General features: G+C 36.1%; 1 protein-coding gene across 1 annotated transcript; it reads right to left on the reverse strand.

The window, feature by feature from the left end:
• Positions 1-265: 265 nt before the first annotated feature.
• On the reverse strand, positions 266-2,713 carry LOC131040361 (putative receptor protein kinase ZmPK1). The gene has a single exon (XM_057973264.2). The coding sequence runs from the start codon at positions 2,711-2,713 to the stop codon at positions 275-277; it is 2,439 nt and encodes an 812-aa protein (XP_057829247.2). The 3' UTR covers positions 266-274.
• Between the last annotated feature and the right edge of the window lie 12,590 nt (positions 2,714-15,303).

Below are 15,303 nucleotides of genomic sequence, written 5' to 3' on the forward strand. Positions count from 1 at the left end.
GACTTGACACCACCAATTAGGAAATTTGATACCACCGATCGTGGGAGATCACTTACAAGACTGATTGTCAAACTTAACACCTTTTACGCATGGTGGGAGATCAAATATAAAACTAGCTATTTTAACAGCTGTTACATGCATGCACAGCAGATAACCACTTGCACAAGATTAGAAAACAATACGGAAGATAAGGATGAACAGCAGTTGTAACGTGCAGTTCAATTTCAATTGACTGTGTTTATCGAAGGGCAATTATATCTTCCAACATCAATCTCTAAATTCCATCCCCTCCTACTGCTGCACTTAACATCTCAACCACCTGACTCATGGAAGGCCTCCCATCCTTGTCCTGCTCAATGCACAGCAACGCTGTTTTTAACATCCTCTCCATTTCCACTTTTGATTTCCAATTCATATCTCTCCCTCCAAATTTGGGATCCACCATGTGCTCCGTCCATCTTTCTTCTCTAACGCTTTGAAAAGCCCATTGTACAAAATTAGTCCCAAACATATTAAGTTCTGCAGCCTTCCGCCCGCTAACTAATTCTAAGAGAAGAATGCCAAAACTGTAAACATCTGCCTTTGCTGTGATGGGAAGGTTCATCGTCCACTCTGGTGCCAGGTATCCTCTCGTCCCTCGTATGGTAGAGAAGGCCAGACCGTTATTTCCATGCCCAATGCCAACCAGCTTTGCCATTCCAAAGTCTGAAACTTTAGCACGAAACTGCTCATCCAGAAGAATGTTCTCTGGTTTGATATTACAGTGGAGAATCCATTCCAAGCATTCCTCGTGCAGATAAGCCAATCCTCTTGCCGTGCCTACTGCAATTTGAAATCTTGTGTTCCAATCTAAGACTCTTGAGCTGTCTTGGGTAAACAAATACTTATCAAGTGAACCATTCTCTACATACTCATAAACTAACAGCCTGTGCTTTGCCTCCGCACAGTAACCAAACAGTGTAACCAGATTCATGTGATTGACGCGGCCAATCATACTTAATTCAGCCCGGAACTCATCTTGTCCTCGAGACACTCCTTCCAGTCGCTTGACTGCCACCATTTTATTTTCGGGGAGAAGGAGACCCTTGTATACACTTCCAAATCGACCCTTTCCCACACTCTCCCTGAAATTATTGGTTGCCATTTTAAGTTCTGAAAACTTAAACCTTTTAAGCCCTCCTGGAATGGAAAAGTAGCCTTGTCGACTATAGACATCGGCCTCGCGAAAGGCTTTAATGAAAAACCACCGACCCAGAACTATGCAAACAATTTCTGTCAACCCAACAGCAGAAACAAAAGAGACCAAGGAAATGATCAGCTGATTTGACCACCGCTTCTTTCCAACTGTAGACGAAATATTTTGTTGTTGTGGTTGGGATTCAGATTGCAGCGAACATGATGGTGAACCCAAGTCAGATGGCAGCAACGTTTGCAGAGATGAAATATTGGTGACTGAAGATACATTGATGGATATCTTAATATACATGTCATTCGGGGCCTCTGTAGATTGAAATCCACTAATCAGATAATACTTTGGATAACAAATGCCTGAGCCGCTAAGTCTGTAGCCAAATCCTAGACAATTACAATCATCCATGCAGAAATTTTCGCACTCCTCTATTGACATACCAAATCTTCCGAAATAATCAAACCCATAATAATCGGCGTATGGAAGCCGAATAAACTGGGAATGATTTGCACCGCAAGAGAACTTGTTTAGCAGCCGACAGCCTTTGAACCAATCATTTTCGTCCACCCTTTGAAAACCAGGCGGGCAGACGCATGTGGGCTCTGGTGTATATGTACACATACCATTAAAACCGCACAAACCATGAACTCTGCACTGCCGTGAAATTGCGACCCACGAAATTTCCCAGCTGCCGTTTTGCGAATTGAGGCTGTATAATCTCATGTTACCGTCAATATCCAGAGTCAATCTTCTGAGGGGCCCATCACCACTGTCCCACGCATTGAAACTAAACTGATCGCTTGAGCTGAAACTACCAGATCCGTCTAGAACTGCTATGCGAGTAATATTAAAAGTGTTTCTGCCGTTAGCAGCTGGAATTCTCCACGGATCAGGCCAATACTTGCTGGACAGATTCAACCCTTCGTAAATGAGGCTCAGGTAGTTGTCATCGTTGAAAAATAAACGATAGTAGCCAGACTTGTAGTTTTCCGGTCCCATTCTGGAAATAAGCTGTGTGTTCGTTGTGAAGGGCTGCTGGGGAAGGAGGGTATCAGTTGGCGAGTCGAAGCTTTGCCAAATTATTTGTCCAGAAGAGCCACGTAGAACCAGATTTCCCGCAGGTAAAAGCTCCGCTTCCTGCACATCAAGACCTTTGGTGTTCGATCTCCATACAGCGCTCCCATCTGCATCCAAAAGTACCAAGTCTCCGTCTTTCTGAAGGCGAAGACGGGAAACCTTGCCGTTCACAGGTCTGTCCCTGTTGGCCATCCAAACAACTGTATACGGGAAGCGAGTTTGAGAATACCATATTGCAAAGCCATAGGCGTTGGTGCCAACGGCATAAAACCCAGCGGAAAATGTGCAATCTAGAGACTGTAGTACAATTTGATTTCTTTCCGGTGTGAAGGAATGTCCTAATCTCAGACTCTGTAATCCATGAATCTGTTGTGCAGAAATTAGGAAAAGGTAAAAAAGTGCAGACAATATAGAACGTAGTCGATAAATTAAATAAAAATAATCCATTATTATGACACAGCTAGTAGAGAAGCTTAGTTTAAGCTTGCAACTAAGGATCATTTCAGAGGATGCTACTTAGGTGGTAAACATATACAGTCTCTCCATGGTTTTCCTGCCGTCCATGTTGCGTCATATGTATGTATTCATAACGACATTTCAGTTAATACTTTGCTTTAGCCTTAGAAACGTTGTCGACTAAGCAATTGCACGTTCTTTGAATTCCAGGTCAAAGGCCAAGCTTCGACTATTCATTCCAGATCACTAAGAATCAGTGGACGGTCCCACTTCTAGATTTTGCAACCTGCCCTGTATATTTTGTAAGATTAATTTTATGTGTTTCTTTTGTAGTGGACTTTAAATACGGATAAAATATGTTTTGTAAAACTATCCTATTTATATAAAAATTATAGTTGATAGAATGTTTTTAAAAATAATTATTTAAAGTTAAATAACTAATAATATTATATTCTAATTGTTTTTTATTAACATAAAATAGATTTAAGATAAAGTCTAAACTCTATTATAAAAGACCAGCACAATTATTATCAAGTTGTCAAGTAAAAAATTGTAATTGTATTCAAGTTGTCAAGTAAACAATATATCGAAGGATCCATCATATTAGAACTCAATAGTATATTGTTAAAATTTGCTTAAGAATCATTCTCCCTAATTTGCACACCCATATTAATAGTTGGAATTTGCCAAAGTTCAAGTCCAAGAGGAATTTTTTATCATATTTTGTAGTTGTGGACTTTCCATGAGATGCCAAATTTATCCTACTTATGCAATATCTAGTTTTTAACCTCGTTTTCATGTCCTCTCCTCATAGGATTTCTCGAAGTATTTCATCCACTTCCATTTCTTTTACTCTCCACTTTCAGGACTCATAGATCGAATCAGATAGAGGTGACCCCATCTTGACGTAAGGGTTCACCACTATAATATTTAGACCAAATAATGTCGTCTTCCTTTCTCGACCCTTCACCACTTAAGTTGAACTACCAACACTCCCCTTCTTCATCTACACAAAAGTCCAACACGGGTGGGAGCACCCAATAATATTTTGAACATCATTTTAATCATCCCATATCTAGATCATCTTTCATTCTGCACATATCTCCTTTTCTCTAGTCATTGAATGCAATAAGAAATTGTTAAGTAAAAACAACGAGCTTGAAAACACAAACAAAAAACAACAAAAAGCCAAGTGTTGTTTATCAAAGTACAAACCTCAAGATTAAGTGTATTGTTATGACTTTCTCATGAAGGAATGTGGATGAAACTCAATAATATAACATTGTGTTGGTGAGCTTTAGTAAAGGAAAAAATTGGATTATCAAGGGATTTCATTCAGATGTAGATGTTGCTTTGAAACAGAGCACCTAGACTTTTACTATCCTAATGGTTCTTATCTCCATTCCTCTCGAACCTTGTGGAAAGATTTTCAAAAATGTCACCTTAGAGTCTTTCCTATTAACTCAAGTTAACTCTCCTCTTCGGCTTCAAAGCCTCCCTCTCTATCATTAGAACTTGCTTCAGTGATTCATTTGTCCCCTATGGCCCCTGCCTTGGCACTATCTTTTAAATTGTTGCTATTTGTTCCCTAGCCACTTCATTTCTTTTAGATTTCTCCTTGCATATTGTTGATGCTCCTCTAGCTACTTCTAGGGCTCTTTGAAGTATAGTACTCATTCATTCCTTAGTTCCAAACTCCCTCTCTTTAGATTATTTAGTTATCATTCTAGGTTCAACAACATGTCTTTATAACTCTACTACATCCTCTATGGGTTCTGCCAGCATTGCTCCTCCCATTTCTCTAGAAAAGGATTCCCCTTGGACTATGGTGTGTCGAAAGAAAAATGGTCATTCTCTTTTGACTGAGAGATCTTAGACAATTCCTTTGGGGCCACTTCTCAGTCCCAATTTTGATTCCCAATAGTGGCCAAGGTTCACTATGATTCATCTAAGTTGTGTTTTGTTATCAAGTTACTTGGGTGTAACTCTGTTGTTTTTCTCATGCTCAAATGTACTTTTTTTAAATCTATAATGGATTGGGGCCCTTCCCCACTTAAATAAAAAAATATTGTGTTGTTTTGATTTTCAATTTTAATAGAGTAAACTTACTCAAAGGCTTTATTTATGAAAACAATCAGGGGATAAGTTTTAATAGATTTTCTTGAAAGATCAAATGGAAGATGGGGATAAGATCAACAATTGGGAGTTAGCTAAATTGTATGTGGAGTCAACTCAAGTGATATAGAAATTTACCATTTAAAGCTCCTATGAGGATAATAGTGATTTTTCATTGATTATATAGATAACAAGAAAAAGTTTCTATTAGAGGACAAAAGTCAACTTATGAGGTGATAAAATAAAATTTAAATTATTTATTAAAAGTGGATAATTAGATCACTTTAATTGAATAATAATGTTATCTAATTAACAGGAAATAGCAAAAAAGGACAATTAATTGTAAGTGATGTGATAAAGGAATACTAATAAATATATTGTTTTTTATTAAGTGGAGAGGGCCCCAGCCCATACACATCAATATCAAAAATTATTGCAACACCAAAATGAAACTAGGATTTAAAGATCAATCCCACCCAAAAAACGTAGTGTTTAACCAAATGTACAAAGGATAGCAGAAACCATAATAGTTCAGTAAAAGTACACTCAAAGACAATAATGAATAAGAAGAGAAAAATAAAACAACAAAGTGCCCTAAGATAAATAGCCCTAGCTATCTAATATATCATTCAACTACTCCTGTGAGAGTTACAAGTTGTTGTTCTTCTTACCCTTTGCCCGTCTATCACCTATGCTAGCAAGTGCCTGATGCAGGAGCATCCCCAGTTCATAGCAATCTTGCATCAACCAAAAACATTTTCTTTTATGTTTGCAGTTTCAATTTTCCTTTCTATATGACCTAGTTTTGGAACACCAGTTTCTTGTGGAGTTGGTTTCTTCTTGAAGACCTCCTTGCTTTCTCTCTAATCTCATCTCATTTGGATCACTTTCCGGCAAGATATCGATACCGGTTTCCTCGATAGTTTCTTGTTACCAGGTTGTTCCATTGTTACTGGTTGCCTGACACCTATTCTGGTGATCTACCAGAACCCATTCTAATGCTTGCAGAACCTTGGACATTGATCTTGGTGGTTTTGATCCTTTTGGGCTGACCTGATCCTTTGGATCAATATATATATATTTGTAATCATGCTTTGCAATGCAAGAGGTAAACTGAGAGATAAAGGAGCATCAGATATATAGTGCTTAGAAGATAGATCTTTCGACTCAAGGTCCCTCTGAGACCTATTCTACCAGGCCAGTGTGCTGGTATGTTGTAACCCAGTTGTCACTGATTGGATGTAGTTAACTTTTCATGCAATAAAACAATCTGTTTTGCATTTGCCTCCATCATATTTGTTTGTTTCCATTGTGTTAACTCTTGCTGACCAGTTTGGATTGATCTCTTCGAGGTCCCTCCTTGTTGGTGACTGCTTCAAGTGGTATCAAAGCTAAGTTCACTTCGGAGGTTGCATGTCCCGAATCTTGTTGTAGGGTGGCAGACTGCGTATCCGATCTGCAATTGCAGAGAACTAGCATGGTCAATGGTGCGAAGAGGAACTAGGAATGGTGGAGCACATGGGAATGTAGACCCTGCTATAATGGAGATGTTCCGAGGAATAGCAACCCAATTAGAAGCCATGGAGATAGCCCAAAGAAGAGTCTGACATGTTGAGGATGTGAGCGAAGATGAAGGAGAAGAAGCCTTGAGAGAACAAGTAAACATACTGGCAGTTGATCTAGAGGAGGAAAGGTTTTTAAGGGTTTTGAGTAGGGCAAACACTAAACCTCATTTTACCCCATCGGAATATGATGGGAAGTTAGATCCAGATGCATTGTTAGATTGGATCTCGGAGATGGAGAAATATTTTGACTTTGAAAACACTGCAGAAGAGAGGAAGGTGAAGTATGTTGGTATTATGGATGACTTCATCATGTGTTGCATTGGTTATGTCATTGATGTCAACACTTGTATTCTTGGAGAGCTACATTGTTGATTTGGCACTATGGTCATATTGGTTTATTGTTGAACCGGCTATTATGGTTAGTGGCTTATGCACAGTCACTGGTATATGTGTTCACCGGAAGGTTATATTATTCACCGACAGTGATGATAACTTGTTATCATCTGGAGATCATTGGAGATCATTTGGTTATGTCGAAGCTATTGATTAGAAGGTTGGTTTTGGTTTTTTTCTTTTTGGTCTAATCAGGTTGACAGATTTTCCTTTACCAACAAATGGGTCTAGGTTATGGACCAGTACATGTTATCTATTGCAGATCAACATGAAACATTATGCAGATTGTTTATTGATTGGATTATATGTAAATGTATTCAACCAACATGTTGTATCACATCAAGACTTATTTGTAATTAATTTTAATTGTAATATCTTTAGTGAGCCGACCTATAAATTTGGTCTTAGGTTTTGTATAAATGTAAGATATTATTGAAGATCAGATAAGTACATGGATATGGAAATAGTATGAGGGAATATTGAAGAGCGAATTTAAGAAGATCCTTGTGCGAATCACAAAGACATTATTTGAAGGTTAAAGGAAAGGTTATGAAAATGTTCAAAGCTTAAAGTGGTACTAAATCCAGCATTACAGATGCTATTTTGTGCAGTACATTATCATTGGATTTAACCATCCAATTGTCTAGTGAGTGTGACTCTTATTTTGTGATTGAGCAATGAGCTCTAGGTGGTTGGCCTTTTTGCATGTGCAGACCCCATTTGTATACACATACTATCTGTAGTAGTATCATCTGATTGTGGGTAAGGTTTCCCACTGTGGTTTTTCCCTTACTGGGTTTCCACATCAAAATCTTTATGTTATGTGTTGTGGATGTTGTTTCTCTTTCTATTTTATGCATTAAATTAAACCAGTACTGCTATAACTGTTAATCTGTTTTACTGGCACTTAAGTTTGGTTTACTGGCATTAATTTTAAGCTGGAATAATTTGCATTTGGATTACAATTTATATATAACTAGTTCACAATTGATTCACCCCCCCCCTCTCAGTTGTCCTTCCCAGTTCCTAACAATTGGTATCAGAGCCAAGTCCACTTTTTGCAGAAGCCTAACAGTTTGAGGATATCCTATAACAACAAATATTTTCAAAAAGGACAGTCCAAAATGTGATGGAACTAACTATGGTATATGGAAGATCAAAATGGAAACATATTTTAACTGCATTGGAAGAGATATATGGGAAGTTACAAAGAATGACTATGTTGCTCCTATTCCTAATCAACCTCATCCACCAACATTGGCTACGGACATGGACAATGATTGCAAAGCAAGAGAAGCACTTTTGAGCATATTATTAGATTAGCAAATCATGGGATTATGAGACTAATCTACTGCTAAAGCTATTTGGGATAAAATGGAAACACTAAATGAAGAAGATACCACTGTCAAAATTGCAAAATTAGAATGTTACCAGGTCAGGTATGAAAATTTAAAAATGAAAGAAGATGAAAGCATTTTTGCTTTTATGGAAAGAGTTAATGAAATTGTTTTAGGAATACAATGTTGTGGAGGATCCTTAAGTGAAGATGAAATTGTGTCTAAAGTTTTAAGAGCATTGCCACCGGCATACAAAATAAAAGTGACTGCTATTAATGAATTGAGAACCAAGCCTAATACTTCAGTTTCTAGAGATACTTTGGTTGGAAACTTTCAGCATTTGAACTTGAAGAGTTTGGTCATGTTGCTACTATAAAGACCAATTTAGCTTTTAAAGCATCATCATCATCATCAACATCATTGTCATCTGACAAAACTGATTGGAAAACACTTTATGCAAGAGAACTTGAAGATATGAGGAGAGAAAATGAGGAAATTGAAGCACTATTTGTAAGGAAAATGCCTAAAGGTCCAGCAGGAAGTAAGTATGAAGGTAAAGCACCTTTCAAATGTTTTAATTGCAATAAAATTGGTCATATAGCTTCTAAATGTCCTAATAGACATGCTAGACTAAGGGAGGAAGCAAATGATCATATAAGCCTAACCCTGAATATTAGAGATATAGATTTGAGAAAAATAGAGATAAGTCATGTTACTATGCAGAAGAAGGTGTTACAGATGATTCAGATGAAGATCTAGTAGATAGAATATGGGCTTTTGCTGCAATAAAAGAAGATCGACTGACACCTATTGTCAAACCGGTAGAGCAAGCACTAGCAGCAAAAATTGAAGAAAAAGATGAATGGATAATAGATTCTGGATGCTCACATCATATGACTAGTGATAAAAGTACATTCTTATCTTTTCAGGAAATTCATGGAGGTCTAGTAAGGTTTGAAGATGATAAAGCTTGTTTAATAAAAAGAAAAGGCACTATATTTTTGGATGGTAAGCATAATACTGACAATGTTTAGTATGTAGAAGGTTTAAAGCATAATCTATTGAGTTTTTGTCAGTTAGTTGAAAAAGGATTTCAATTACAATTCAAGAATGAGAAATGCAAAATCACAAACATAACTGGATTAGAGATTGCAACCGGTAATTAGACTAAAGGTAATATCTTTCACTTGAATACTAGTAATAAGACATGTTTGATTATGCACATTGATGAAAGTTGGTTATGTCATAAGAGACTTTGTCATGTGAATTTTGATTTCATTATAAAGATCAATTCAACTAAGGCAGTAAGGGATTTACCTAAGATTGTGAAACCTCATAATCCGGTATGTAAGGAATGCCAAATGGGAAAGCAAGTTAGAAAAGCATTTAAGAGCGTTACTGAGAAATCAAATAATATTCTTGATTTAATTCATACTAATTTATGTGGTCCAACAAGAACAAGAAGTCTACAGGGAGATAGATACTTTATGCTAATAATTGATGATTATTCTAGAATGTGTTGGGTTACTTTTCTTAGGGAGAAATCAGAAGCTTTTGAAAGATTCAAGATATACAAGGCAATGGTAGAGAATGAAACCGACAAGAAAATCAAATGTTTGAGATCAGATCAAGGAGGAGAATTTACATATAGAGAATTTAATACAATTTGTGAAGTGAATGGAATCAAAAGACAACTATCAACACCTTGGACACCCCAACAGAATGGAGTTGTGGAAAAGAAGAACAAAACTATTCTGGATGCAGCAAGAACCATGTTAATGGAAGCAAATCTACCACATGTGTACTAGAGAGAAGCATTGAATAAAGTGGTTTATACTTTTAACAGAGCTCACATCAAAACTGATACTAGTAAGACCCCTTATGAACTATGGTTTGGTCATATTCATACTCTTAAGTATTTCAGAATTTTTGGAAGCAAATGTTATATTAGAAGAGATGAGCATATTACCAAATTTGATCTTGGAAGTGATGAAGGAATATTTCTTGGTTATTCATCTAAAAGAAAGGCATAAAGATGTTATAATAAAAGGTTACAGAAAATCATTGAGAGTACTAATGTAAAGATAGATGAACATTTTAGAGGAGATTCAAGATCTATAGAACCGACAGTTGAAATGGTTATAAATGAACTGACACAGATTGCACCAGTACAGAATGTAGATCCAGTCACACTGGCATTATCATAAAACTCAATTGTGACTGAAGAACAACAACATGTAAGTGGAAATCAGAACAAACCTAGGTATGCAAGATTGAATCATTCACAGAATCAGATAATTGGAAACAAGAATCAAGGTGTTATGACTAGAGGAAGAATGGCAAATGAAGAGGTATGTTTAATTTCTCATATTGAACCAACATCTATTATTGAAGCATGTCGGGATGAACATTGGATAAAAGCAATGGAAAATGAATTAGAATAAATTGAAAAGAACAACATTGGACATTGGTTCCCTAGCCTAAAGACAAAAATATAATTGGAACTAAATGGGTATATAGAAATAAACTTAATGAAGATGGTGAAGTAATTAGAAACAAAGTAAGATTAGTTTATAAAGGTTATTCACAAAAACAAGGAATTGATTATTGTAGACACCTAAAAATGGTCAACGCTTGCGGAATCATACTTTAACATTTGCGCATTGCCTCATTTTAGGTTTTTGCGTCGCATTAACATTTCTCCTATATCACGCACTTGGTTTTTATCATTTATGAGCATCGAGTCATTCTTCTACATTCTTCATTCGTCTCGCTCTCAAATTTGGTCTTGTCGACAACACTCTCCAGTCATGATTTTGATCGATTTTATCCTATCGCATCAATGTGCGTGCTCATTTCTCATCATTTTGGACATCGTCAATCCTAATTAGAGTTTTGTCCTCTTATCAATCTTGTCATTTTGCAATCGATTTGTCATTGATCGTGGTCATTTTCAATCCTGTCATCTTGCAATCTATTTTGTCATCGATACTTGTCCTCTTGTCAATTTTGTCATTTTGCGATTAATTTGCCATCGAACGTTGTTTATCTCAATTATGTCAATTTGGATCAATTTGTCATTGTTCCTCATCAATTGGTGCATTTATCAATCAAATCATTTATCACATTGGTCCTTTGTTAATCAGAATCATGATCGAGTCAATTATCTTTCATCAAGACCTAATTCATCTTCTAGGGTTTCGTGATTTAATCATTTAACCTTGTTTGTCATTTCTCCCTTTAGGATAAATTATTTATTTATCCTAAGTCTTCTCATCGCAATTAAATGTTCATTTAATTGGCTAATTATTCCTCTTTTTGTAAATTAATTAATAAATGACAAATTATTAATTGATTTACCTAATTTTTCATCAATTTCTAAATTTTCTAATTCCTAATTTCCTCATTTTCTAATTTTCTAATTTTCTAATTCCTAATTTCAATTTCCTCCTATTTCTCTCCTAATTTCATGGGAATGACATTTCAATTTGTCATAATTTGTCATAATTGACAATCAATCAATTTTGACATAGAAATTTGTCATAATTTGTCATAAATTATCAATCAATCAAATTTTGCATAGAAAGTGCATAATTTGTCATAATTGACATAATTGATTTGCAATTTCCATTTGAATTGAATCATGCTAATTTGATCATCTTTCCAATTTGTCTATAAATTGGATGAATTTCTTCAATCCCAATCTAATAATCACCTGTTTGAATTACTTTGTCAAATCAATCACGCTTCGAGTATTCTTGAGCAATCATCTTGTCTACTTGCTTTCATATCATGATCATGCACTTGTAGGTGAGATCCACAACAAAGCTATTTGAAGAAGAAAGAAGGACAATGGAGCCGCATGAAAGAAGCATTTAGATCTACATTTGGTTTGCATAGTCTTTAGTTTTGAATGTTTCATTTTCATGTCTTTATTGAGTGTGTTAGGATTGATCATTGCAATCTGCTTTCGTGATTGAGCTAGATTAGTATTTTGATTTGCTTTGATGATTTCTGATTTCCTAGCTACATTAATTGGTGAACCCGACGTGAAACTAACCATCTAACCCCTTAACTGTGTTTTTGAGTGTTTTTGAGTTGTTTTGCAGGTCAAAAACTCAAGAAATAGGGTAGTGCAATGTTTTTTGGGAACTTTTGTGCCTGTGTCAAGCATTATGCGCCTATGTCAGACATTTTGTGCCTATGTCAAGGACACTCTGCACCTATGTCAGACATTCTATGCCTGTGTCATGCATTCTATGCCTGTGTAAAGTTCAGAAACAGAGGTAAAAGACAGTGTTTTCATTTGCAAATTGTTTTCTTTTGCATTCTGTTTTTGCTTTTTTTTTTGTTTTTTGGGTACTGATTCTCTGTGCAGAACCTTGGCATACGCATGACAAAGACAACCAATGAAACTACTAACACATTTTATGCAGGTTTGATAGTCAAAGACTAAGCATATCAAATTTCTAACTTGGGTTTTGTAGGTTGCCTTGGACTACAACTAAACTTTGTGTTTGCAATTAATATTTAGGCACCTAGTGATTTTTTAAATAGGATGGAATGAATGTATGTTTTCTTTGATTGTTGAGTTTGACATTGGAGTATGAGAGTATGCTCTCATCCTTCTTAGGGTGATCAGAAATCCAGATCTTCGATACCATGCTCATGTTTTTGATTGTGTGTCACCTTTAGAGGGCCTGCCTTCTCGACCATTTGCTTTTGCAAGCAAGTGACAATCGTGAGAAGGGAATGACCCAAAGTGAGTACGGCTAGAATACCTTGGCATTATAACTCACTATAAACAAATTCCTGATGGGCGAAAGCTTTGAAGGAAGGGTTACATGGGAATTGCAGTTACTTGGGAAGTGATGACCCTTGAACTCTTTCTCATATCAACATCTAAGTAGGACCTCACGGTCTAAATCGTTCTTTCGCGACTACATTTGTTTGGTATCTTGATGGGCTTAATGTCTCAATCATGCTTGTGTGACATCAAGGAGTAACCCTTAATAGAAATCCTTACTAAACACCTTGTATTTAGAGGCCAAAAACCCTTCTAGTTTCTTGAGAAGGACAAGTTCGGATACTTGGAAGAGATACTAAGTTCGCCATGGGGAGATTTCCATGGGGACTAATGGTTGGCTGCCCTGAGAAGTGAGTGCCATGGAGGGGAACCCGTGGGGTCAAGCATCTATGTATTCTCCTTGAATCCCATAACAAGTCTACCTCTCAAGTACCTAATGTCCTTGCCTACCATAAGAAATGTGGGAATGAGCATGATTGTCTTGAGTCTAAGTTGAAATATCTTGTATTCTTTGTTTTTCAAAAGTTGAATTGCATCTCATTTCAAAAACAAGGCAAATTGATTCAAAACAAGTTTAAACACAAGAGCATTTCATCCAACAAAGTTCAAAACACCTTCAAACATGGTTGTCAAATTTTTTTCAAAATCTTGTCTCAACATTCATGTCACTTAGATTTAGGTTCATCTTAGGTTTGCATTTTGTAAAGTCATTGTCAATTACCAAGGTTAAGTTTCACCTAGGTCATACTCCTTTGCATATCAATAAGGGTCATCCATTTGCATGTGTCCTCTTGCATTAGAGCAATACCATTTCATAATTCAACCTTAGGTTTTGCCTTAGGTTGGCATTGTCATACATTTGAATTTGCATACCCTAGGTCTCTTCATCAACCTTAGGTCATTATCATATCATATTAGGGTCATTTGCATAGTAATTGTCCCTTTGCATATAGTGTCAAAACTAGGTTTTGTCATACTTGAGTAATCCAAATCTTTGATAAACCCTAAGTCATTGTTAGGAAGTCTAGACCTTGTCAAACCTTTTGTCCTTTTGTCATCAATGTCATTTCATCAAACCTAGCTTAGTATCCAAGCATATAGGGGAGACATTGTCATTTTGTCCTTTTGTCACTTGGTCCTTTTGTCCTTTGAGGTCTAGACATCATTTCAATTTCCTAAGGGTCTCTTTTTAGATTTGCATTTCAAATAAGTTTGTCAAAATCTTGAAAAAACAACCAAAAACATAGATTGCTTGCTTGCCATAGATTGCATTTTCATCTATTTAGTTTGCATTTAGTTGCATATCATACATCATCCTTGAAAAAAAAAAATTCTAAAAATATTGCATTTGCATAGTGACATGTTTGTTGAAATGAGGTCTCAACCTTCTTACGAAGCCATGTCATCACAATTGAGCAATCAATCATGTCAATCCAATCTCTACATATCTCAGAACTTGGAACAAACTTATCATGATGATGTAAATGTCCAAATACAAAAACTAGAGGAGAAACTAGCTCAAGAAGAGGAGATATTGGAACAAAAAGTGAAAAACATTGAGAAGAATAGATCACAAATGTCCAAAATGTTTCAAAAATTTCCAAGTCGAAATCCAAAGATTGAGCCAATTGATGTAAGATCTCTTCTTGAACGATCAGACATACCAGCTCTCCTCTCCCAAATAGAGATGATGAAACAATTTCAAGAAAGGAGACAACATTAATTTCAACATTATGTGCCTCCATAACAAGAACAAGGTTTTTACTATCAATAAGATTTTCAACCAATACAACCAATGGTTCAACCAATTGTTCAACATATACAACCAATACAATCAATGGTCCAATTTCAACAATATGTCCAACCAACTATACAATGTCCACAAATGGTTCAACCAATGGTGGAATATCAATGTCAACAACCACAACCAAACATTCAAAAACAAAGGTTGTAGCACACACCAACCCAAGTTTCAAACATGTCAGAACAATTGAACCAAGTCCAATATCAAAACATGAAATCAAACCAAATCCTTGCCAAACAAGTTCAAATTCCAGATTCAACTATGTCAAAATCTCGAAAGAAAGGTGGCTTTATTGCAATGATCTTAAGGAAATTACCAAGTGAGTTCTTTGAAGAAGATAAAGATAATAAACTTATGTCTAGCAATGCCTCATCCCCCTGCAAACAAATTGACTCTCCAATGGCATCTATCCCTATACCTTTAGAAGTTTCACAAGAACCTTCTATATTGCCTCATCAAACAATACACCCAAGGATGAAATTACCCAAGAGCTATCCATAATTGATTGCCAAGATAATCCAATTCATGATGCACATCCTTGTCATGTTTCAGAAATACAA

The sequence above is a fragment of the Cryptomeria japonica genome, chromosome 1 (genome assembly GCF_030272615.1).
Source record: "Cryptomeria japonica chromosome 1, Sugi_1.0, whole genome shotgun sequence".
Classification (NCBI taxonomy): Eukaryota; Viridiplantae; Streptophyta; class Pinopsida; order Cupressales; family Cupressaceae; genus Cryptomeria; species Cryptomeria japonica.